The sequence below is a fragment of the Sceloporus occidentalis genome, unplaced genomic scaffold (genome assembly GCF_023333645.1).
Source record: "Sceloporus occidentalis isolate IW3139 unplaced genomic scaffold, rSceOcc1.0.p SCAF_50, whole genome shotgun sequence".
NCBI classification, from domain to species: domain Eukaryota; kingdom Metazoa; phylum Chordata; class Lepidosauria; order Squamata; family Phrynosomatidae; genus Sceloporus; species Sceloporus occidentalis.
The window spans coordinates 1,809,959-1,833,232 of NW_028317030.1; the positions used below are offsets into that span (position 1 = coordinate 1,809,959).

General features: G+C 40.3%; 2 protein-coding genes across 3 annotated transcripts; one reads left to right on the forward strand and one right to left on the reverse strand.

Moving 5' to 3' along the window:
- Positions 1-2,710: 2,710 nt before the first annotated feature.
- On the reverse strand, positions 2,711-8,617 carry LOC149288615 (protein DPCD-like). Of its 2 annotated transcripts, none has more exons than XM_089491536.1 (6): positions 8,554-8,617; positions 7,497-7,577; positions 6,439-6,560; positions 5,299-5,432; positions 2,997-3,063; positions 2,711-2,815 (listed from the first exon to the last, which is right to left on the reverse strand). In XM_089491536.1, the coding sequence occupies exons 1-6, from the start codon at positions 8,615-8,617 to the stop codon at positions 2,711-2,713; spliced, it is 573 nt and encodes a 190-aa protein (XP_089347662.1). The 2 variants fall into 2 exon arrangements, with proteins under 2 accessions (XP_089347662.1, XP_089347661.1); XM_089491535.1 differs by having other exon boundaries at positions 2,997-3,099.
- Positions 8,618-9,575: 958 nt separating this feature from the next.
- LOC149288616 (DNA polymerase lambda-like) lies at positions 9,576-19,031 on the forward strand. Its single transcript, XM_089491347.1, has 9 exons — positions 9,576-9,723; positions 9,895-10,192; positions 11,784-11,964; positions 13,307-13,321; positions 14,228-14,542; positions 14,868-15,041; positions 15,390-15,518; positions 17,824-17,992; positions 18,676-19,031. The coding sequence occupies exons 1-9, from the start codon at positions 9,576-9,578 to the stop codon at positions 19,029-19,031; spliced, it is 1,785 nt and encodes a 594-aa protein (XP_089347473.1).
- Positions 19,032-23,274: the final 4,243 nt, after the last annotated feature.

The following is a 23,274-nucleotide window of genomic DNA, read 5'->3' on the forward strand; positions in this document are numbered from 1 at the left end:
TGCATTTAAGCGTGTGTATTCCAATTGTATGGAACAAAACAGCAATTTACGCTAACCCTTTGTGAGCTTGACTTTGTTTCTGTTTACCTATGTTGGAAACCTTCCATATCATCTATCAGACGGATTTGCCGTCAAGATTGTTTCTAGACAGATCTTATTACGGGTGAATGTAGATGCATTACTAAGATATGGAGTCCGCTGCTGTTTATTTATTGGACACCTAAAAAAACAAATAAATATATTATGTGCAGCTGACACAGAAAGAAGTGTGTATAGGGTAGGCATAGGTAAAAAGGTACTGCTTATAGTAAGCGTACGCATGTTTTGGGATGCTCCGTATCTTCTTATATGACTTAGCTTGGTATATCCCATATAATGCATTCTTTCCTATGTATTTATAGATTGCCCAAACATGTTAGGAGTTACTCGATTTTTTTTCCATTAAAGTATGAGATGTAAGCAAGATTCAGTTCCCATATCTACATTTTGAATGGACAGCCTTGGCTACATTCTCCTTTTAGGAGGGCTTGCATCACTTAGATTTTATTTTTATATTATATGTGCCCAAGACCGGGCAAGTTAGTGTGACTATAACACACAGCTTGGCAGGTGGCACATGACTCCTCCAGCCTAAAACAGTGGTGCATTTTGGCCACTTGACTGGGACCTCTCCTGCCATTTAACTGGGGGCAGAGATCGGGCTCCCTGATGTGCCACCGCTCCGTGTGCTGGTTGGGAAGATCTCCATCTCTCTTGTAATCCGCTCTTATACGCTATGAAGTACTGTACCTAACCAGCACAGCCTCCATTGTGAGTATAATCCTGGTGTGGCCTTGTGCAACGTCCAGCCAAGATACATTTCTGCCCACAAAGCTTTTGATTAACATAGTTTTTTTTAACGGAGTACAGTGGCATTTGTGCCAAGTCGAGCCAAGGATGTAAATCTTTCACGTATGACGATATACATGGCCTGGATGCCATTACTGAAGCCAGGAAGTGTGAGCAGAAAGCATGCTTCCTGTACCTACTGTGTAGAGCTGCTACCATTGGGTTATATGGGGAGTGCTACTGAGCACGTGCAAGAAGTGTACCTACAAATGCTTCCTGGTTTCAGCAGAGGCAGCCGTGGGAGGAGTTAAATGAGACACTTTGTTACTTACTCCAATAACCAAAGAATGCAGGTACAGAATTACATGCCCAATGGACTCCAATGTACACTTAAACTTTGTTTTCATGTTAAGTGCGCATTTAAAAAATATATACGTTTCAATATTTTTTTTACCATTTTTGAATGTCCCATCATATTTTTATTTTTCACACGATCTACAGTCAGTTCTACACTTAGATATACAAAATAAACTGCAATGTAACCACTACAAACTAAAGTATCTGCCATAATACAGTCTAATTTTTGCTTCACATCATTTCAAATTTTATATATAATGCATGCAAAGTTTTAATGAATTATTCATTATTGATTAAGTATCTCTTAGTAAGTTGCTCACAGGATTTAAACCAGGGCGGTTTTAAAGACCTCAATCATCATTTTGTTTTTCCCGGTGATTTAAATTAAAACACAAAAAATCTATTTCTTCGCATTACACTCACCTCCTGGCTACTGCATACAGTGCTCCTCCGTCCCACCGTGCTCGCTGGCATGCTGATCTCCAGGAACAATCATCAGATGAGTCGTGGGATAGGGCGGCGTCCAACACCCATCGTATCACTACCAACACGATCATTAAGGAACGCTCTTATAAAGTTGTGGCCTGTTGGTACCTCACCCCTGTGCGCCTTTCCCACCTTCACTCTGGATGTGACGCTACTTGCTTCCGTGGCTGTGGTGATATTGGTACCTACTTACACGCCTGGTGGTCTTGCCCGCTGATTCGTCCTCTGTGCGATGAGCTTTTCTGCGATCTTTCCACGGCCCTGGCGGTCGCCATACCTGCCACTCCCCAAGTTGCTTTGTTGAACATGGACATACAGTCTCCTCGTTTGGCGACCCCTGGTCGGAAGTTGGTCTACAGGATATGCGCTGCTGTCAGACAAGCTATAGCTAAGAAATGGAAAGGCCCCCCTCCCACTCGCTCCGAAATTCTCTCTAACATCTGGTCGGTCCTTACGATGGAGAAAATCACAGCTAAACTACATGACGAAATGTGTAAATTTGAGTCCATCTGGAGTCCCTGGCTCGAGGCTTTCCCAGGCCCTACAGCATTACCGCTGCTTCTCCTATAATCGGGCTTTTCTGGCTTCCTGGATTCTTCCCTTCCTTTCCTTTTTTTTTTCCTCTCTCTTTCTGTCTCCATCTCTTTCTTTCCCCTGTGGTTCTGTGTTACCCTCCCTCCCTTCCTCTCCTCCTCCATCCCATTACAATACAAAAACCATGTGGTATACTCTCGAATTTTATTGCTCTGTCCCATTGGCAGCGCACCGTGTTTTTTCCCGTACATTTGTACTTTGCCAACATGTGATGTCGTTGTTAATATCATGATGTCTCTTTCTTCTGATGTGCTCTACTGACTCTCTTGGCACTGTATATGATTTGGTGTTTTATTCTACTTTTGTTTTGCATTTATACCACTGTCAAACAGATTTAAAAAAAAAAAAACCAAAAAAAAACCAAACACAAAACACTGACTTAACAAATATTGTATTTATTTTGTAACAAAATTAGGAATATAATTAATAACGACGGCTCCTGGAATCACTGGGTTTTGCACTCCACATCTCCATCTGCGTTTGTCTTCATTGATTTGAGCTCCTTGGCGAGTCCTTCTTCAATGGACAGGATTTCCTTGGGTTTTTGATACTACAGGTAAGAGAGAAGTTACCAGTTATTTAACAAGAGAACGACACGCCTTATCCCTATCTATATGTAAGTAGTAGTTTTTTTTGTTCACCAGCTATACGCCTGCATCAATCTAGTTGAGGTCCCAAAAAAGCGATATTACAAGTATCCTTCACCCCTGTAAATCACACAGGCTACTTACGGTAACAATTAATGTGTTATTTGCGTGTGCAAAGCTTAACGCGCTGTCGTTCAGGTCAAGCTGACATCTGTCCAAGTCGGGAATGGAGAACTTTTTATAATATCTGTGAAGACAGCACAGGGAACAATCAAACCCTGTGTATTCATGAGTTTATTCAGAAAGCGCCAACATACTCCGTTGTACAAACGGCAGACACCCCGTACAAGGAACTGGTGCCATTACCGCCTTTAATAACCAACAGATGAAGCATTATGGGAGTTGTGGTTCCGTTATATTTGTTATATTTCCTTGATATACAATAATTGGGGGTACACAGTTATTAGGTTTAGGAGATCTAGCCAGTCTCTTATCCACTAGTATACAATACAGAATTATATATGCACACATCTCTCGTACATTTTACATACGTCCGCAGGTTGGTGTACATTTAGACTAAATTAACCTCAAAGAGAAGCAGGCTAATTCCCTGTTTAAGTTGCTTTCCATATCTATTCAATTTGGGAGAAGAAAAAATGTTAGCTGGTCCACATTCATGTAGTAAAAATGCTGAAAGGGGACTCGTGAAACGTTACAAATAGAGACACGTATCTAGCTGCTAAGAATAGTATTAGTAGCTCATAAAACAAGGTGAGTGTGGAGCGGGGATACTGGAGGAATGTCTTACTGACAGAGATTAAAGTCTCCTGTGATGTCGCTACTTTTAGTATTTCATAAAGGTGGCAGACGGATAATAAGGGAGATGTCAAAGGTTAAATAGCAGAGATTAGATGAACACAAAGACATGTTAGGGAAGTGTTAACTCCTCAATGATAGATAAAAAGGGCATCCAAAGAACAGGAGTTTGGTTAGGACAGGGAGGGACAGAACCGGTAATCCCCCCCCCCCCCCCCCCCCCGACTAAGTGCTTCTTATTAAATCATTTATTTCACACATTGTTTGTGCGGATCATTAATACAAAGAAATGCCCGGACTTGTTTACAGAATCACATACGATCATCTGGCGTTAGCCTTGTTCTCTATTAACCATTTACTGACCAGGCTTCTAAAATGTACCTCTCGCAAATCGTCCTATATGAAATGGTACTAAATTAATAAATAATCCTAGCAGAGGTTATTTGGCAACATTGATCTTTAGGCACAAGATAAATGTTCCGAAGACACGTGATTAGAAGGTGTAAAAAGCAAATTGCCGTTTGATGGAAACACAGTTACTATTGAATATAATAAAAAAAAAATCCTAAAGTCAAGTCTACAGAGATTTCTGCTCATATGATTTCTGGAAACAGATAAATCAAACATCAAATTCTATACCATACATGGTGGTTATAGTCTCAAATAGCCACAAAATAAATACGTTTAAAATTTTAAAAAATTTGCAAAAATCATTGTTTAAATCTGTTATGACTGCTAGTACCAAAAAAAATTATTAAAAGAAAAAATGCGTAATAAACATATATTAAAAAATCCCAACAAAATAAACTAAAATTTTGGGCGCTCCGAGATCACATTGAAAAGAAACAAAAAAACAAAGCATTTATTCAAAAGTTAGTGTTTCGGACCAACAAACAGAGTGTTTATTGGGCACATAACAAAAAGCCCAACGTACTGGCATGCTTTTTCCAAACCCCCTTCCAACTTCTAAATGCTCAAATTCACAAACGGAAAAAAAAAAACTGCTGGGGGAGTTGAATATTTCTATTAAAAGGACAATTAAATTGAATAAAAACTCCAGTCTCCAGGCTGTTAAACATGTTTGTAAAGAGACAGGCGAGTGTTGGGTACTGGGTCATGTTTCTGGACGGGGACACGGAGCACATGTTCTCATTATAGACTCTGGCTCTTCTCCTGGAGCGCCCTCTGTTGGCCGGCATCCGTTATTGTACGATACTAGAGGCATGTGCTGGGATTTTCACTCTTGTGGTAATAAGGTGCATAATTAATTTTACGGCTTTGTTACAAATGTATTTTGTTTCCCTTGTCGTACACAGCTTTTCTGTTACAGAATTTGTATTAAGGGGATACATTTATATTCACGTCTGACAAGTGAGAAATCAAATTCTATAATAAAAAGGCAAAAAGCCTGTGCAATTCTAGAAGTGCATTCACTCCACTGGTATCAAGACATCATAACTATGCAAGTATTTTCTAATCTGGTTACAATGGGTGATCTTGGGGATACCGTAGGCACGTTTAGAGAGAGAGAGAGAGAGAGAGAGAGAGAGAGAGAGAGAAAAAAAGAAAGCAGAGACGTTGCCCTGAGAATAGGAGCGACTTTGTTGAGCGCAGAATAAGGTTTCCTTACTTTTTGTTGGTTGTCCGTATAACACAGCAACGGTCTGTCTTGTCTATACTAACATTGTATACTTCTTTAGGGTAAGGCAGGTTACGAATTCGCCACTGGAAACTTGTTTTGGTGTCCTTCCTTATGAAAACAGGCTTAAAAAAAATACGTGTGAAATGTTAGACCCATGGATAAGTGCTTTTGGTAATACACAAGAATATTAATACTTTACCTAAAGCATAAACCTTAACTATATAAGTGAATTTCCTAGAAAAGAGATAAACTTTGATGTATTTTATGGACCATTTCCCAGCAAACTGGATGGTGAGCACACCCCTACACTACCGCTTAAAAGCTTGGGGTCACTTAAAAAAGTCATTGTTTTTGAAGGAAAAGCAAATTTTGTTCATTAAAATAATATGAATCAGAAATACAGCGCCGATGGGGTTAATGCTTGATTTTTAATGGAATGTCTTCATATTACTCCCATCACTCCTTTGTTCCAACGGCACGTTCTGTTCGCGAATCAATGTTTACGTTTAAAAGGCTAATTGCAATTATGTTACAGCTTGAAATGTCCTTGTTTTCCATGTAAACAGCCAAGCGACCCCAAACTTTTGAATGGTATTTTTTATATATATTATTAGAAGTGCCGCTTTGTCATTTATTTCTTCTTGACAGACATATTTTACGCAATATGTTTAGTGAACATTTCGGACCACTGATGGCATGAAAAACGTCTAAGGAACCATCACTACGGCTACATGGTTTTTGGACCCGAGCTAACACTGTCAGGAGTCACTGGCTGCGCTCATGGCGGATTTAGATGATCAGAATGTTGATCACATCATGGCACAGGGCATTTGGCGACCCCTATTAACCTGGCCTTATTTAGTTTGTCAGCCATCGTTAAGCTACCAGTGAGGCAGCTAAAATTCTGTTCAACTCAGATCAAACTTCAACAGGGACTTCACTCTGCTGGCGAGCCCCGTGTGAAATCACTTGCTTGTTCCAAGGCCAAATCCGCAGAGCTTCACACTGGTAGGATCCCAAAGCGATGGCTGCCAGGTTTTTCTCAAAATGTTATAACATCTGGAGGGAATAAGATATAGTCTTCTCTGTGTAACACCTGATCTGGCCGTGCAGGGTATTGATACATACATTAGCACTGCTCTCTTTTAGGAAGCCCTGCTGAAGCGCAGAACCCGACAGGGGTGCTTCGCCGACTTCAAACTCCCACTGACCGTACGCTCCTAAGGAAGATTTCTGTCTCCATTTCCTAACTGCAAGAGAGAAAGAAACACATTTATTATTACAAATCAACACCCAGACTGCAAGTCGCCATAATTTAAATGACGTGGACAAAAAATGTAAGTGGTAGAAAAAGCAAAAGAAAAAGCAAGTTTAATGTTCCAAGAATGCTTGTTGGCAGCCCAGTCTGTACCTGTAACATGACATCAACATACACAGCATTTAAGGGTGCAACAGTTTTAACATTTAAATATGATTTTCAGTGTTTCCGTGTGATTAGAACGTATTTCCCATCATGCACCTGAACTCCTCTTGACAGCTTCTTTCAATTTCAAAACAATACACGGCGTGAAAGTGTAGGAGGTTAGATGTCAACCTTTAATGTCCTTTTATTTCAATTCACTTCATGTGTTATTTGAAAAAATTATTTAAAGATAACTGTGAAAAAGTTTGGCTAGGGAACATGGCTGTCCAGCTTTCTCCTACAGGCAAACTGTTCACTGTGTACAAACTATGTCTGCATGTATGTACCGTACTGTTCAAAAGCTTGGGGTTAATTAGAAATGCAAACATTTGTCCATGAAATGGATTAGAAATCCAGCGCAGATGGGGTTAATGTCGTAAACGACTAGCTGGAAACGGCTGATTTTTAATGAAATATCTTCATAGGCGCACAAGGCCCTTTATCACTCCCATCACTCCTGTGTGCCAATGGCCCTTTATCACCCCCATCACTCCTGTGTTCCAATGGCCCTTTATCACTCCCATCACTCCTGTGTTCCAATGGCCCTTTATCACTCCCATCACTCCTGTGTTCCAATGGCCCTTTATCACTCCCATCACTCCTGTGTTCCAATGGCACATTGAGTTCACTGAAGTTTAAAAGGTTGATTGATCGTTAGAAAAGCAGCTGAGTGACCCCAAACTTTTGAACAGTAGCGTGTATGTAACGTGCTTGAATTCCTCACCTAGTAGTTCATGTGTTTTGGCATCATATTCTTCAGCCATTTCTTTGCCATCAGAAAACAGGTAATGTACTTTCCTCTTCCCTAAAAAAAGTTAAATATAAAAGGTAAAGAACAATAAAAAAGAGTAAAGCAAATTAAAAGCCCAGATATTCTAGCAAAACCTACATTCGCGCAGCACCCGGACAGATCGAAATTATCCTCAAACCACATAAGTCTAAAAGGGAACCTTCTTTTCTCATTACGGGTGATGTTAGGGGCCACACACGAAGAGCAATTTGAGTTTAAAGTGGTAAAAGCCATGCAATCATCATGGCAACCAATGATCTTGGTAAATGATCCACCGTGGGCCCCTTGGAACATGGCGTTATGCTCCTCTTTCACACAATTAATAACCATTTAAATGCCTGTGGGTGGAACATTTCATCTCCCGTACCGGATCACCCATTTGCCCCGTTTCCATGTTCCTTCTGCAGAATAAAGTGCAGGGCTGGGGAGGAAAAGCGGCGGCCGGCGATGCACATTAAACTGCCAGATCTGCCACGTCTGTGTAAGAGACAATCAACCAATCATAAAGACAAAATCGTACATTGGCCCTCGGTAACGAGTGAGATTCGGATTGTTCAGCAATTCTCCTTATTCCTCAGCCTGAAAGCTGAGCTTCAAACACGGCTTACAGCGACCAAATAGCCAAATTGTGTCTGTTTAATTTATATCTTTATTCACACGTTGGCTGCGGTTTCTATACACATTATCGGGGCTTTAGATGCCCTCATACCAAGCAAACATTCTGGGCTCATACAAAAGAGGTGCAAATCGATTTGGGTCCCAAAGTATGCTAAGGTCAGACAATGATTTCTACATTCTGCAGGGCAGTTTTCATATGGTTTATTACATTATGCTATATTATTATGTTATATTCAGCATCACGTTGGGCAGCTCTTGTCTCGGCCCGACCTGAGGCGTTTAAAACAGATAAGAGTCAGGATTTAACCGGCCGCGTTTTTAACGACTGAAATCACCGAGCTCTCCTTCACGTTAATCCGAGAAGCGCATTTACCATCCTGCACTAACGCCGTTTTCTTCGCCGCCTTCAGACTCTCCAGCCAGTTCTGCTTCGCCATCTTGCTGCAGTCTCCCTGCTGTCAAGCACGCGATGCCCTGTTACTATAGCAACCAGCGACCTGCCGGACTCTACCACCGAGCAGTGCCTCAGCGCACGCTGGTTGCCATGGGAACCCGGGGCTACTTCCGCCTACAGGTGCCCCACACCGCCCAATGTCTTACCTAATTACAATTATGTATTAGGCGCCTACTAGAAAAGAAAAAAAAAAATAGACTAGACCAGTAACAACTTCCGGGTCATCCGGAAGCGGACAAGCGGTAGTGACCTAGTTAAAGCACCGAGTTACTTTAAGTTGTGAAGCAGAGAGCTGATAAGTAAGTGATTTAAAGGGATGGAAGTGATCGGTGCAGGTGGAATGGCCGCCAGTAATGACATTGGCTGTGTGCATTATTTCATACATTCTATTCACCTTTCAGTGTAAACATTGTGTATTCGATCATATTCTACTTTCCTAACCTGTCTCGCGATATATGCAGATCTGGTCGGGATGTCTGAAGGTTTAAGACATCATATAATATACATAAATGCTGAAGATGTACTAATATTGTGGACAAATAACCCCCATAATGCTCAGCCAGCATTATTTCAGTATTCTCCCCTGAGGGTATCCAGGGCTCTATTCTGTTTGCCGGAGAGCTGAACATATAACCTCCCTGATATCACTTTGGGGTTTATTCACCAAGGGGCTAGTTGGGGTTTTAACCCTCGCTTTGCTATTAATTATGAAGGGTTAACACGGGCAGGTTTCTTCAGCAAGACCTGAGCTGACCCTGTATAATGTGTAAGGAGACTGAAAAAAATGTTGCTGATTTAATTATGCATTATGCAGGGCCTTCATAATGTGTAGTCTGGCGAAGGAGCTGTAGCATAGATACAGACACAGATTTATGTGTTATTGATTGATTTTCCCCAAACCATCTTATTCTGCAGCTCAGAACACTGGCTATATAGACTAAATGACTCGTCTGCCATTTATTTCTTCAGATATTCTGTGTATGGAACCGAGAGGCATCGTCAAATCCTTCCCCAAAGTAAAGAGACTGAGAGAAGGCGGTGACTCCGTTGGAGACAAGAAGAAGCCGAAGACTCATGTGGATATTCAAGGTAAAGTTTAAAAAAATAAAAAAAGCTTTCTTAGCTTCATATGCTCCCAGCGTGTCTCAATTGTATACTTAAGCAACCGGTTAGTATAAATAACCTTAAATACTTTTCCCTCATTGATGCATTTTGATGTTTTACTGAAATAATGTATCTTTTATATTTTTTATTTTTCAGGAACATGCTTTGAGGGAGTCAGAGCATACGTTCTTCAGGCTGGAATTGGCCAGGCCCGCTCAGAAATATTTCAAAAGCAGATTATCCAGAATGGAGGTCAAGTTGCCCTCCGGTTTTCCGGAGAGGTGACGCATGTCGTGGTGGATGAAGCAATGGACTGCGATCGGGCTTTTCGGTTGCTAAAGCTGGAAAAACTTCCTTCCGGCATGCAGTTTGTGAAATCCACGTGGCTGAGCCTATGTATTAAAGAGAAGAAGATTGTCAATACTGCCGGCTACAGCATCTTCATCCCTGACAGGTAGAGTGACTGTTCCGTACGGCAGAGGTGGCAGTCAGACTGCTTGACTATGTATTGTGCTCGCAGTTCGTCATAGCCTTATCTGTGTGAACATAGAGAGGCTGTCTAGAAAAAGTATAAATAATAATTAATTTAAATGTTCTAATATGCACGAAAAAATTATAATAAGCTTATGTTACGGCAACGGTGAATTTACCGCAACTGCTGTCGCTCTCGCAGGGTGCTAGGATATGACGTCCTATCGCAGTCCTCTGTGTCTTAAAGGCTTTATGCCTTTTAATGCATCCTATAAAGGTTGTTCCTCCTCAGCATGGTCTTCCATAGTGTAAATGGGCCAGTTGAGGAGATCTCCCTTGTAGAGGCCCATTGAGCCTCTTGGGCGGAATTTTTAATTAATGAACAAAATTTGTTGGCCGGTGCCCACATTCTCTCACTCATTGTCTCACTCTATCATTCTTGTTCATTCCTCACACACTCTAAATGTCTCCCTACCTTCTTCGCTCTCTACTGTATTTAGTACCCCCCCCGTGACTGTAACTAATTATCTTCTTAAAATGTATATTAAACCCAAAAAAGTCCGAGTAACTTCCTTTTTGAAACATTCAAACTAGAACTTGTTTTCTAGCAGGCCTTGTCCATACTAGTTTGTCTAATAATATTGCTTTAAAATGATGTCCAAGCTAGGAGATTATTACTATTATCATCATCTTTATAACACTGCCTATTACAGCAAGAATAAGTTAAAAGCAAATCCAAACATACGGTATGTATGTATGTGTGTGTGTGTATATATATATATATATATATATATATATTTATATGTAATATACTATATGGCACTGTATTTTGGCCAATGCACAAATCAATTAATCAATATTTGTCTTTGACCCTATATAAAATATGAACATAATGGATTCCTTTTTATAGATGCAACCTATTGCAAAACCTTTAATATGATATATATGTACAGATAAAAGAATAAGCCATGTTCTCTCTATTACCTTATACAGTGTATTGACTGACAGCAGTGTAATGGCACAGGTGCACAAGGGTTTCCAAGTCCTTTAATTGCATCTCCTACGTATGTACGGTACATCACCGCCCTCAAAGGCCCCTGACAGCCCTGATATGATTTGTACAGCGATCGACGTGATTCGGTTATGTATTGCAGGAAGCACGGCGCACATATGTCACACGCTGGGTCTACCTTATGTTCCATTAGCACGAAGCCTTTGTAGTTCTGTTACCGGTCACCTTTATTATTTGTTTAGCAAATAGCTTTTTAAAAATCCATAAATGTCAAATCTGATTCGGTTGTACTCTTCAATTATTAAACTATTTAGATGTAAGTGTCACATTGTGCGAAGCGTTTGAAACTGATTTCCTGAAAGCCAAGTTCTGCTTTCTTTTAAATGTTTTTTACCCTCTGAAATTCCCTGGAACCCGCACCCTATTATCTTCTAATAGTTAGTTTCTTACTGTTTTTGCTTAACATTTTTTCTCAGGTATTTTGCCTGGGGTTATAAAAGTCAAACTTCAAGAGAATCGCAAATGGAGATAAAATACTAAAATGACTGTAATTGTGCAACAGGTACCTGGATGTGAAGGACCAAGAGAAGAAAGAAGAAAGACGCATGGCTAACGAGAATTACAGGAAGCAAGATGATGAAGCACCAGGAGCCAGCGGTGGACAGCCCGCAGCTTGCGACTCTCAGACACAGCTTGCTTCTGATCTTTTAATCGCGAATGATGGCAAAGTCTCTAAAATGCAGGTGACGTTACACTTTTTTTTTTTCACTTCAGCACAGAAAACTGTTGCTGTTGGGATATCAGCCTTGTAAATGTTTCCCTAATATAACAAAAATAGGATTTTGTAATGGCAAAGAAAACCCGATAAGATGTCTTTTCTGGTAAAAACCTCGCATTGCATGGTTCATGTCAGCCTATCGAGCAGGCTAGTGGGTAGTGGCATGGATAGTTTGCACCAGGGTTTAGTCCTGAGAAGGCAGTGAAATACATGGCGATGCCCCTTATAGGATAAATTGTAGTAAATCCGGCACATTGTAAGAATAACAGTACTATGCAGCAAACCATTGATTCATCACAAGCTAATATTAATGTTGGCAACTATTAAAGGAACAGCCATGTTAAAATGTACCGGTATTTTGCAATAGTGGTTTTCCTCAGGTACCTGATACTAGACTTGTGCGTACGGATTTCGCTCTAAATGTTTCCCTACCTTCTGTGCTGACCACTTCTGCATTTTCTTCTGTGTCTTCTATCTTCTACTTTCTCTCTCTCTCTCTCTCTCTCTTCTGCATTCAATCTTCAAGCCTTAATCTTCTTTCTTCGTCCGCATCTCAGAGGGCATAATCCAGCAACTTCCGCCAAAATGTCGCCGCTGTGGTGACATCCTCTCCTGATCCTCCAATCAGTTCAGCTGACGGCAATATGGCGGTTCTTGTAGTGGCATTCTCTCCCCCAATTGCAGCGCCGCCATTTTGGCGGAAAGTTGCCGGTTATGTCCGCGGAGATGCGGACAAAGAAAGATTAACGATTGAAGATAGAAGGGAACGAGAGTGTAAGAAAGTGACAGTGTGTGAGACAGCGAGTGAAAGTGAATGTGGGTACTGGGCAACGAATTAAAGATGCCTACAAATTGTTGGCTGAACTGAATGGGCAGGGGGCAGAAAACATGTCTACCCGATACCAAAGTAGGTATTACTACCTAAAGCAGAGTCACATGTTGGCAACTTAAACTGAGAAGTGGCTAATACGGTAAAGGAATGAAAACATGACTGGGAGAGGCATATGGTTATCCTGCATCTTGATGGTTTGAATCTTCACCCTGAGAATAATGATCAGGCAGGATTGTGCCATCAAATTCTGTGTTTCTATACAAATGCCTTCTGGCTATAGCATGCCGCTGTTCTCCCGCTGCAATTCTGGTGGCTGAGGCTGGTGCCTTTGTCACAAACCTACATTAAAGTTGCTTATGGTGTTTCATTCTGCTACTTAAAATACATCAGTACTTATTTTTGAATTTAAGTGCAGAAGCACACAAGTAACCTTCTTAAAGTTGTTTTTTTCATTTTTCGTTTTTCAAACTTAAAGGATATGGAAGTGCCGGTGAGAAGCCAGAAGGCTTTTGATGTCTTCTTGTATCATAGAATGATCTACTTGTCATAAAGTTTGATTTAATATATATTTTTTTACCTTTATAATTCTTGCTCGTTAGGGAATAAGGAGCGCCAAGAGTTATGAAATCAGAAAGCTGGCATTTTGTTTGCTGTATGTTGATTTTAGAGAGTGTGTTAGGAACAGAAAACATACAAGAACATACAATCTTCTCTTGAGTTCAGCAGATCGCCATAAACCTTCCTCTGAACCCAGCAGAGCTTTGGGGGGCCAAGTTCCACTGGACAGCGTGCCCGGTGCTAGGAGCCCAACTTCACATATTTGGAAAGCCGAGGCAGTAATTTGTACGCCGTTACTCAACAATTTTCACGTTGTGGATTTGCTCGTAGTCCCCCAGAGGCTTGGCCATCCTTACCATTAAATAGTAGTCATGGCTGCCAGCTGGATGGGGCCCTGACTGTGCGGTGAGTCGCCAAACTGCTTTCCCATTGAAGCAAACATCCCCTGCGCTTGTACATCCAGCAAGCGATTCAGGCTTAGCGCCTGTCAGAAGCTTGTGGTATGTACAACTCAACAAAGTGGCTTATTTATGACCACAAGCTCTTCCCAAACACCAGCAAAGAGGAAAAATTAGTACTTTGGGATTTAAAAGCAAAAAAGCATTTTACTTTATCTGGTTCTAGTAACAAAAAATGGTGGACTTCCCCTTTAAACTATTAAGTTAAAACAGGTTAGTATTAATAATTAATGTTATTAATGTAGCCCATATATTGGTAATTATTTTCTAACTTCTGTTAGTTATGTTAATAATGGTGTTTTCAGCTATTTATCTGCATAGTTCTAATGATGCCTTTGTTACCCATAAGTCAATATGAACTCTTGATCTTATTTTTGAAGGCTAGTGAAGAAGGGAGTGATGTAGAAGACACGAATGTTACACAGGGAGACCTGGATGCCTTAATCTCAGGAAGCCGTCCTAAAACCGGCACAGACCGAGCAAAAGCAACTGAAAAAGCAACTACAGTTTCTGGAAAGTGGGTTTGTGCTCATTCATCCGAGAGCAAGAAGGAGAATTACAACCAGTTCATTACAGAGAAGCTGGAGGTCCTGGCTAAAGCTTACACGGTCCAAGGAGACAGATGGAGAGCCCTGGGCTATTCCAAAGCCATCAATGCCCTTAAAAGTTATCATAAGCCGGTCACGTCTATGGAGGTAACTTCCGCCGACACGTGTTACATTTGAAAACTTGTGTTACATGACGGTATATGGCATGTAGTATCAGATTTAAGGGACAGCAACAGGTATATTCCATTTATATATTAAATGCCATGCTTTTGGTGGATCCCGCTGTCCTTTTAAATCTGGGAGTAGTTCAGTTTGGGACAGGTGCAGCAGGTAACTTTACAGGTTAACTCAAACTTTTACAGAATTTATTGTGGAAGACAACAATTCAAGCTGGGGGGAAGAACTGAACAGGTTCCACGAAAGTTACTACGTGTGTAAAATGATTCGGTACGTACGTGTTTTTACGTGATAGGAAGCCAGCAGCATTCCTGGGATCGGAAAGAAAATGGCTGAAAAAATTGAAGAAATATTAGACAGCGGGCATTTGCGCAAACTGGACCACATCAGTGACAGCGTGGCCGTATTGGAGCTGTTTTCCAATATCTGGGGAGCCGGGGCGAAGACTGCACAGTCCTGGTATCAACAGGTAGCATTAGCCTCCCTCGTTGCATATTACGTTTGGGGTACTTCAGCCTCTCAAGTTAAGAGATTAATTGTAAAAATGGCTTCTTTTATTGTCAATATATGAAACATGATTATACAGGTTAAGTATTGTGAGCGGGAAACTTGTATGGATTGTATAATGCACTCGGAATTATATATTTTATTTCTTTATCGTAAGTCAGAATTCTGTAAACTGTTATTTTTGTAGATCCAGTCCACCTGATAAAAGTGCTGTTTTTCTTAACTAATCTGTCGTTCTGTGTTTCAGAACCCATCAGTAGCCCTCTTGTCCCATATGACACCAAAGTTAACTATGAGTTCTCTCTTTCAGGGCTTCCGAACTCTTGACGACGTCCGCACGAAGGCGCACCTAACCTCACAACAGTCTATAGGACTAAAGCATTATGAAGATTTCTTAGACCGCATGCCCCGGGAAGAAGCAGGACAAATTGAAGAAACTGTAAGGCTACCCTTATAATCAAGGCAACATATAAGTTAATTTCTGACATTTTCAGTTCATTGACATTTGGCCCATGTCTGCAGCACCATTAATTACTTTCCAATAGAGTTCCTAAATTTGTCCTAACATCATGCCGATTTAGTGAGTTTCACAACTAAACCAGACAGAGGACCTCAATACCACAACAGCTATCCAGCAGAGCAGTGTCCTAGATCTGAGTTTATCTAAAAGGAGTACAAGAAGGTCATTTAACCTAAGGATATAAACATCTGCGTTTCCATTGAAGGCCAGTGAACACACACACATTACGTAGTGTCAGTGTATAAACACAATTTTGTTTAATATTCTTGACACTGCTGGTTTGCATCCTGGTCCAGCGTACTTTCTTCTGTAATGTGTTTTACCAGCAAGGCGTCTCAAGACTTTAACGCTACTGCAAGTCACAACTACTAACTTCGCTGGTAGATGCGAGTCTCGGGGTTCAGTAGACACAATGCATACTTGACCATGAATGGACGGCAATCCATCCAAGGTACGGCAATTTGTTATAGTCTTATTTATAGAAAGCTCTGAATTCCATCGGCAACATAATAGTTTGTCTACTTTGTTCTTCACAAATTGGCTGCTATTTATTAACAAATTCCTTTGGGGTTTCCCCCCCCCCCTTTGTCGTACCCAAAGTTGATTAAAGTAAGGTTGGGCTACATCTGAGATCCTTTGCTGCTGGGAATTGAACCGGTAGACATGGTCAAGCTGTGCAGATAAACTCTGCTTAGCCATCGCTTTTGTTTTCAGGGTATTTGTGCCTTTTTTTTTTTGCTTTCGAATTTCTTTCTCTTCTATTATTCGGTCGCAACATTAATATATTCTGCTAAGAAAGAAAAAAAAAAAAAAAAGGGTTTTCTCTCCCACAAGTTTCTATGAGAGCCCAGCTCTTTGTGATGATCATCGGGACACAATATTTCAAAGACAGTCTGTTTGAGGAGCTTAAAAGCCCAGGAGCTAGAACGTTGGTGTTGAGTGACAGAAACCCTTTGGGGTGGGTTGGAAAGAGTTGCATTATGTCACACCTGCATGCCCCATCACCGTGGAAGCATCGGTCATTGCGACGCTGTCACTCAGCCACAGAGTCTGACCTCAAAGAATGCGCGCCACGCCAGACCCCACTGAGAAACTTGTTCCCATGCGTATGATTAAAGTCGACTCATTCTCCCCCCCGCTCCACTCCACCACCTCCTCTCTTTTTTGTTTAAACATGGTTGTCACGTAAAAGATTTTCGAGAATGACTTTCCTATTTCAAGACTCCCCCCCCCCCCCCTTCTTCTAACCCGTCCTTTCAAAAGTCAACCAGGTTGTTGTGGCTGCTGTTGGGGGCGGAGCCAAAGCCTATTGTTGTTGTTGATTGGATTACTTGTCCCGGGGTCTCAAGGCCCCCTCTGGGAGCCGCGCAGGAGAAAGAAAGGGGATTAAGGGATTAGCCACTGTCCATGCCGTATGTCGCATCAAGATCTGAGGGGCTTTTCACTCCATCGCAGCGTTGAAGGCCTTCCGAAAATCTTCATTAAAAAAGAGACAAAATATGCATTAGAAAGGAGTCACGACCTTCTTTAAGCATGTCACTGACATACAAGACAGAATTAATGGGTTTATTCTGCTAATAAAAGATGATCCTTAATTATAATAGCTAAAGAAAGTCTAAAAAGGGCGATATAAGGAGGTTACAATATCATTAACATTTTAGTCTGTAGGCAAACATATAACCTGCTTGAAGTGAGGTTTAATCTTTTCATGTTTACTTTTATTGTGAGTAATAATGAGTAGAATATACATTTCCTTTAACATTACACTTATTTTTGATTCAAACATTCCATTCTGTCCCATTTTTTTTACCAACTCAGTGCTTCCTTTTCTTATATTTAATTTGAGGTTAGTATTATTATCTTTTATTTATATAGCGCCAACAATTTACACAGCGCTTAATACAATACATATATTCAAGGGGTCTGACAAGACCAGAAATGACAAACTAAGACAAACCGATACATTAGGTGGATACAGGATCTCAGGATACAGGATTTATGCTGAAATATTCAACTTTTACCTTAAAGTAAAAGAAAATAAAAATGATCTGCACTATTATTATAAAGTATCTTTTCTAGAAATGGACGGTCTGTAGCGCTTATTAGACTCTTTGACGTTGGGTTCCATGAGCGTTCAGACAATAGATTAACAATGCCCTTCTCGGTGAGAGGAATAGCCGCTTTTATTAACATTCACCAAAAATGATCTCTTTCTTTCTTACAGGTCCGAAAAGTGGCGCAGAATATAAACCACGGGCTGATGGCGATGGCCTGTGGCTCTTACCGGAGAGGGAAGGAAAGTTGTGGCGACGTGGACATTTTAATCACCCATCCTGACGGGAAATCCCATAAGGGGATATTTAGCAAACTCATTGACGGGCTTAAGTCCCAAGGTAGGGCTTTGTTACGTGGTGCTCACTTGACAACGTGCGGTTGGGTAAAATATTTTTCACCCAGTCGGTGGATGTTGTGCAGCCTCAGTATCTGTAATTTAGTTTTAATGATAAAGTAAATCTGATTAATCTTTTGTGCATAAGGAAAATGAATATAGTTGTGATGGTCCAAGAAAAGATGGAGTGTTTCGTCCGAGGTGACATCTTTCGTTCCGAGTCAGGAAAGCTCTCAAGACCCCAGGGGCTCTACATCAGTTGGAATGATGAAGAGACCTCTGCGGTTCCCAAAGTTTATGTGACTTTACATATTTTTTCCATGTTTGCCTAAACAAAATGTGTCCGATTGGACCAAAGACTCCATTATCTACTTATTAATCTTATAATTTGTTTGAACAAACGCCTTGGATTTAGTACATAGCTTTACTTTATAATTGTTACTAACAGATACTGAGTGATTTTCTTTGTTTTCTATATCTCCTCTTAAAATAATGCAGTTAACAAATGTCTTATTTTTTTTTTTTTACATGAATGAGCGAGCAATGTATGGAGCGGAATACTCTTATTATCCCTAGCCAGACATTGGTGTTGATGGGAGGGATAATATCTAATTGTTTTCAGGCCATGGATGTCTTAACTCCTGATTATCTTCATTTCACCTTTTTTTTTTTATTTTTTTTTTTTAGGTTTTTTAACAGATGATTTGGTGAGTCAAGAGGAGAATGGGAACCAAAAGAAATATATGGGGGTTTGTCGTCTTCCAGGACAAAGACACAGGAGGCTGGACATTATTGTTGTCCCCTATGGAGAGTTTGCTTGCGCGCTGATGTACTTTACTGGATCGGCACACTTCAACCGATCAATGCGTGCGTTGGCCAAGACAAAGGGAATGAGCCTATCGGAACACTCCCTCAACAAGCACGTGGTCCGTAGCGGTAATCTGAAGGTCAGCACAGGCTGTCCCTTACCTACCCCAACAGAGAGGGAGATCTTTGAGCATCTTGGCCTGCCTTTCAGAGAACCCTGTGAAAGAGACTGGTAGATATACCAGTTATCACTGTACAAGTATGGAAGAAACATGCTTTAAATGAAGGATATATATATCTATAGACACACACACATACATTCACACACACACACATACATACATACATACATTCACACACTCTTAAAATCCAGCTGATACAACAGTCTTATTTGCAGTCATGTTTTCTATTTGGCAGATTTTGCCCAGATGAAGTTTGCATGTAAATGAAGGAGGGGGGATTACTACAGTTTATTTTGTGATGTGTGTATAATGACATCCCTCAGAATACATTGAATCCAGCCAGCGCGGTACGTTTTATTATAGAAGGATTGGTTTGTAAAGACGGCCGCCGTCACGGAGGAATTCATAGGAAACGCAAATTCTTTTGTGAAGAAATGTATAAGGCGGTATTCCAACAGTCATGTCAGCTGACCTTTAACCCTTTGCACGCGTCATCTTTAGGGCATACAATGGAAATATGAAGTATGGTAATGTGAAACCTTTTTCTGTGTCCATGCAGAGCATCCCTCGGCACATAAGACCCACAGCGCTTTTAAAAAGACCAGCTGCTGTTTACAGTGACGTACTAGATTATCTCGTTTTGGATAAAATTAAGACAAATTTTAACATAGTTGGGGTCCCGTCCAATTTTGATGCCTTATATTGGAGTAACCGAAGAAGATATAAAGTTACATAAGCTTACAGGACCTCAGGGGTCTCTTCTTCAGATGGAATGGCAGGAAAAACAAAGCTGCTTTAACCCTTTGGTGTGAATGGATTGTGCACACCTGAAGCATTCAAGGGGTTTTTATGCCGGAGTTTGGGTAATAGAGTCGGGTCTCTGCTTAGTGATGAATTTTGGGGATTATTTGTAAAGCACAACTCTGGTGCAGAGTTTTATAGTGTTCTTATTGCTACAGCAACCAACAGGATTGTCCAGTTATCAAGAATTTCCTATTGGTTTCTATAGTGATAAGACCACTTTTGTATCGGAATCACACTTTACGCATAACCCCTCGTACGTCTTACCACTACTGTTTTTACCGTGATGTATATGTGTGTTTAGATCTCCGTTAAATGTTCTAGTATCCTAAACCTTTTGGCCGACTTGGATTCAGATAGTGAATACATTTTCCGTATGCATCGCCGTCGGTACATTTGCCAGTTGACTCAGTTTCTAGCCACTTATTGCTGAGGTCTGTTTAAACTGTGAATGTTTTTAACCCCTTAGGGACAATGGGTTGTCCTTAAACCCATTAGAAACAATGCATTGTGAGCCCGTACATGTCATGAAGGAGTTTTTAAATGTCAATCATTTTAATGAGATTTGAATGTGATATTAATGCACTACTCGCTGTCAGAAATAAACCGATTGTCACACCGCGTGGCTTGTATCTTTTATGCTTTTGTTATGTTTTTGGAATTTCTTTATTATTTCTTTGCTACGAAGAACAAAAAAGTGCTGGTGATCCAAGTGGTTTTAGGTCCCCAGTCTACTGAGGCTGCGTTGCCCCAAAGGGTATATGCATCCCCGTCCTTCCTTCCCAGACCGAAGTCAAGAGGGGGTCAGATCTTCTACGGTTCCATAGAGGAGACCCACTCAAGTCTTCAAGGGCGATGGTGGCCAAAAGGCTCCCCCAATAGTGTTTTATTTCTCACACTGATGTCTGGCTTGTTAAGTGAAAGGACACAGTCCTTTAGCCCTTAAAATGACCAGGTGTAATGGTGGGAAGATGGACATCGCCAGCAATGGGTTAACGTCGGTCACGGTTTAGACCCGTAAGGTATAGAACAATATTAACTCACAAGAATGTGTTAACCTATCAAACAGCAGCAAAGATCAAGGCAACGCAATTACAGCTTTTATGATTCGCTAACAGAACGTCCAAATCCAGGTGTGTAAATTGGCAATTGGGTGGCAAGGAGTGTCGGGCCGGGTGCTGCGTTTCAGCTCAATCTATTCACGTGAAGGACCCATAAAAAACCCCCCCAAAAAACGAATATTTTACGGAGCTCTCCCCTAAATCAGTGTCCGCAATGCCTCTCTTTTGTAATGGGTCCTGGGGCAATTCTCAATAATAAAATTCCCATCTGGGAGAATATGACATTTATCATCACGCTTGCTCAAGAAGGAAAAGAACGAATTGCACCTTGTTGTCGAAATGTAAAGCTCTGAGAAACTTTTTACAAGCTGATTGAGACCCGTGTGTTAAATGTGACACCACGGGGGTAATAACCCACTTAACCTTGTCAAGCACACTGTGCTTCTTGACTTCGTAGCTTTAAGTTGAAGGAACTCGATATTTTAAAAGCTTTCTTTTTTTTTATATTTTGCTTTAACCAAAAATCTAGTGTCTGTATGTATTGTGCAATAAATATATATATTTAATGCCACGCATCGGTGCGCGATATCCTGATCGCGCAGAATGCAGTCTATTGATGTTAAATATATGTCACTCGCAGTCCCTTTAATGTATGATTGTATTTCTAACACTAAAGAACTTTAGCAATTTGCAGAATCATTAAAGGTGTTCATGTTTGTGGTCGTTACATTTCCTACTGCGTGATTAAGACTGAGTCATTCTGTTATACATATTTAACTACAAGGCAGTACGAGAAGGAGTCTGGGTTCTTGTCTTGTTGGGAGTTCCCCCTGAAATAAACTTGATTTAGGTATTTGCATGAGCTAAGATACCCCCTCGTGGGTAAAGCCAACAAGCACAGCCCTGATAGTCCTTTCCGATCCCGGCAGAGGTTCGGAATCTCCCCACAAATTGCAGGTGGTAACCGGAGGGCGGTGAGTAATGTGAGCTCCGAAGAAATGGGTTACATATGTGTTATGGCTTCTTCATCGGAACGGCTCAGACCTGTGCCAGGAACTAATCACTGTGGTTTCTGGCTGTTTCTTCCATGTACACAAACTGTGCAATGCGTGTTATGGCCAAAGCCGCGCATCTGGAATAACGCCAGCGCCATCTTTCCTGGTTATTCCTTCGCTTAAAAAAAGTATAAGCGACAGCATTTCCTGCCTTATTCCTTTTATCTACCACTTTCACATCTTCAGCTAAAGTGGTAGAGGTTAATACAGTTAGGGAATTTAAATATGCATGGGATAGGAATATGGCTTCTGAATCCAAGACAAGACCAACGACTGTGGTCTGAAAACGGGAAGTCTAGGCGGGCCGAATGGTTCTTATCTGCTGTTGAAATATATGTTTCTATGTTTTGTGGGTTTTTTCCATCATTGTGGCCTTTGTCTAAAACTAATATAAGAGCATTTTTTTAAATACATTTTATAATTAGGGCATTCATATTAAGCAGTTGTATTATTTGACATAAAATGTGTATTATATTCTATACTATAAAAGTTTAAGTTGGAAATTATTGTTTTTCTTAAATTTTGACCTTTTTATCTGTGGTTTTTCTTATAATTAATTTAGAAAAAAACTTTTTTTAAATTTAGAAATAATATTCTTTATAGTGAAATTTAAAAAAAGGGATGACAATAGTGCTGTTATGATCACAAACAATGGCAGAACAAAAATATGGCTGCATCTAATAACATTCTATAACATTATTGTTTTTCTGCTACTATATTCAGGTGAAAATATAAAAAAATAATGAAAATAAAACATGAAAATGAATATGAATAAAAACAAAAATATAAAGATACTTGAAAAACTATTTGGTAGGTGCTAATCGAGTAACAGAATTCACCTGTAAAAATAACCATTTAAGAACATTGATGAAAATTAACACTAGCAAAGAAGAACTACCCTTCCGAACCCAGGACACTTGGTATGTATGCACTTTGCTCTGGTCACCAGCATGAAATATATATGTGCAATTTATCATAATAAAAATATATTTATTAAAAGATTATAACACCTGAACATATATATATATATATAAATATCAAAATGATGAACGTTATATCTACAGTATATGTTATGCAAATAAATTGGATTCTGATGATTACTTTTTGCACATCAATCCGTTTAGATTGTAAGCTTGTGAGCAAGGCCCTTTGTACCTAATGTATGGTTAACCATAATCTGTCAATAATAATAATAAATTGAATGAATTAGACTTTGCAAATGTTCTCAAAGAGGATTTAAAATGTCAGTGCAGCGTAGGATTTAGTTTTTCCCAAAGGTTTTATGTTGCAGTTTTTTTAATGTTCAGGACAGCTCAGATATTTCAAGCTTAAACCTATTATTCCTTAGGACTATGTGACAATCACTATGTCTCTCAAAGG

Coding starts and splice junctions, on each gene's coding strand:
- LOC149288615 (XM_089491535.1), bottom strand. CDS start 8,617: ATGGCGAAGCAGAACTGGCTGGAGAGTCTGAAGGCGGCGAAGAAAACG. Junction 6,561..7,496: donor CAAAACACATGAACTACTAG/GTGAGGAATTCA, acceptor TCTCTCTTGCAG/TTAGGAAATGGAGACAGAAA. Junction 3,100..5,298: donor ATACGGACAACCAACAAAAA/GTAAGGAAACCT, acceptor CTGTCTTCACAG/ATATTATAAAAAGTTCTCCA.
- LOC149288616 (XM_089491347.1), top strand. CDS start 9,576: ATGACTCGTCTGCCATTTATTTCTTCAGATATTCTGTGTATGGAACCG. Junction 10,193..11,783: donor AGCATCTTCATCCCTGACAG/GTAGAGTGACTG, acceptor ATTGTGCAACAG/GTACCTGGATGTGAAGGACC. Junction 14,543..14,867: donor AGCCGGTCACGTCTATGGAG/GTAACTTCCGCC, acceptor TTTACGTGATAG/GAAGCCAGCAGCATTCCTGG.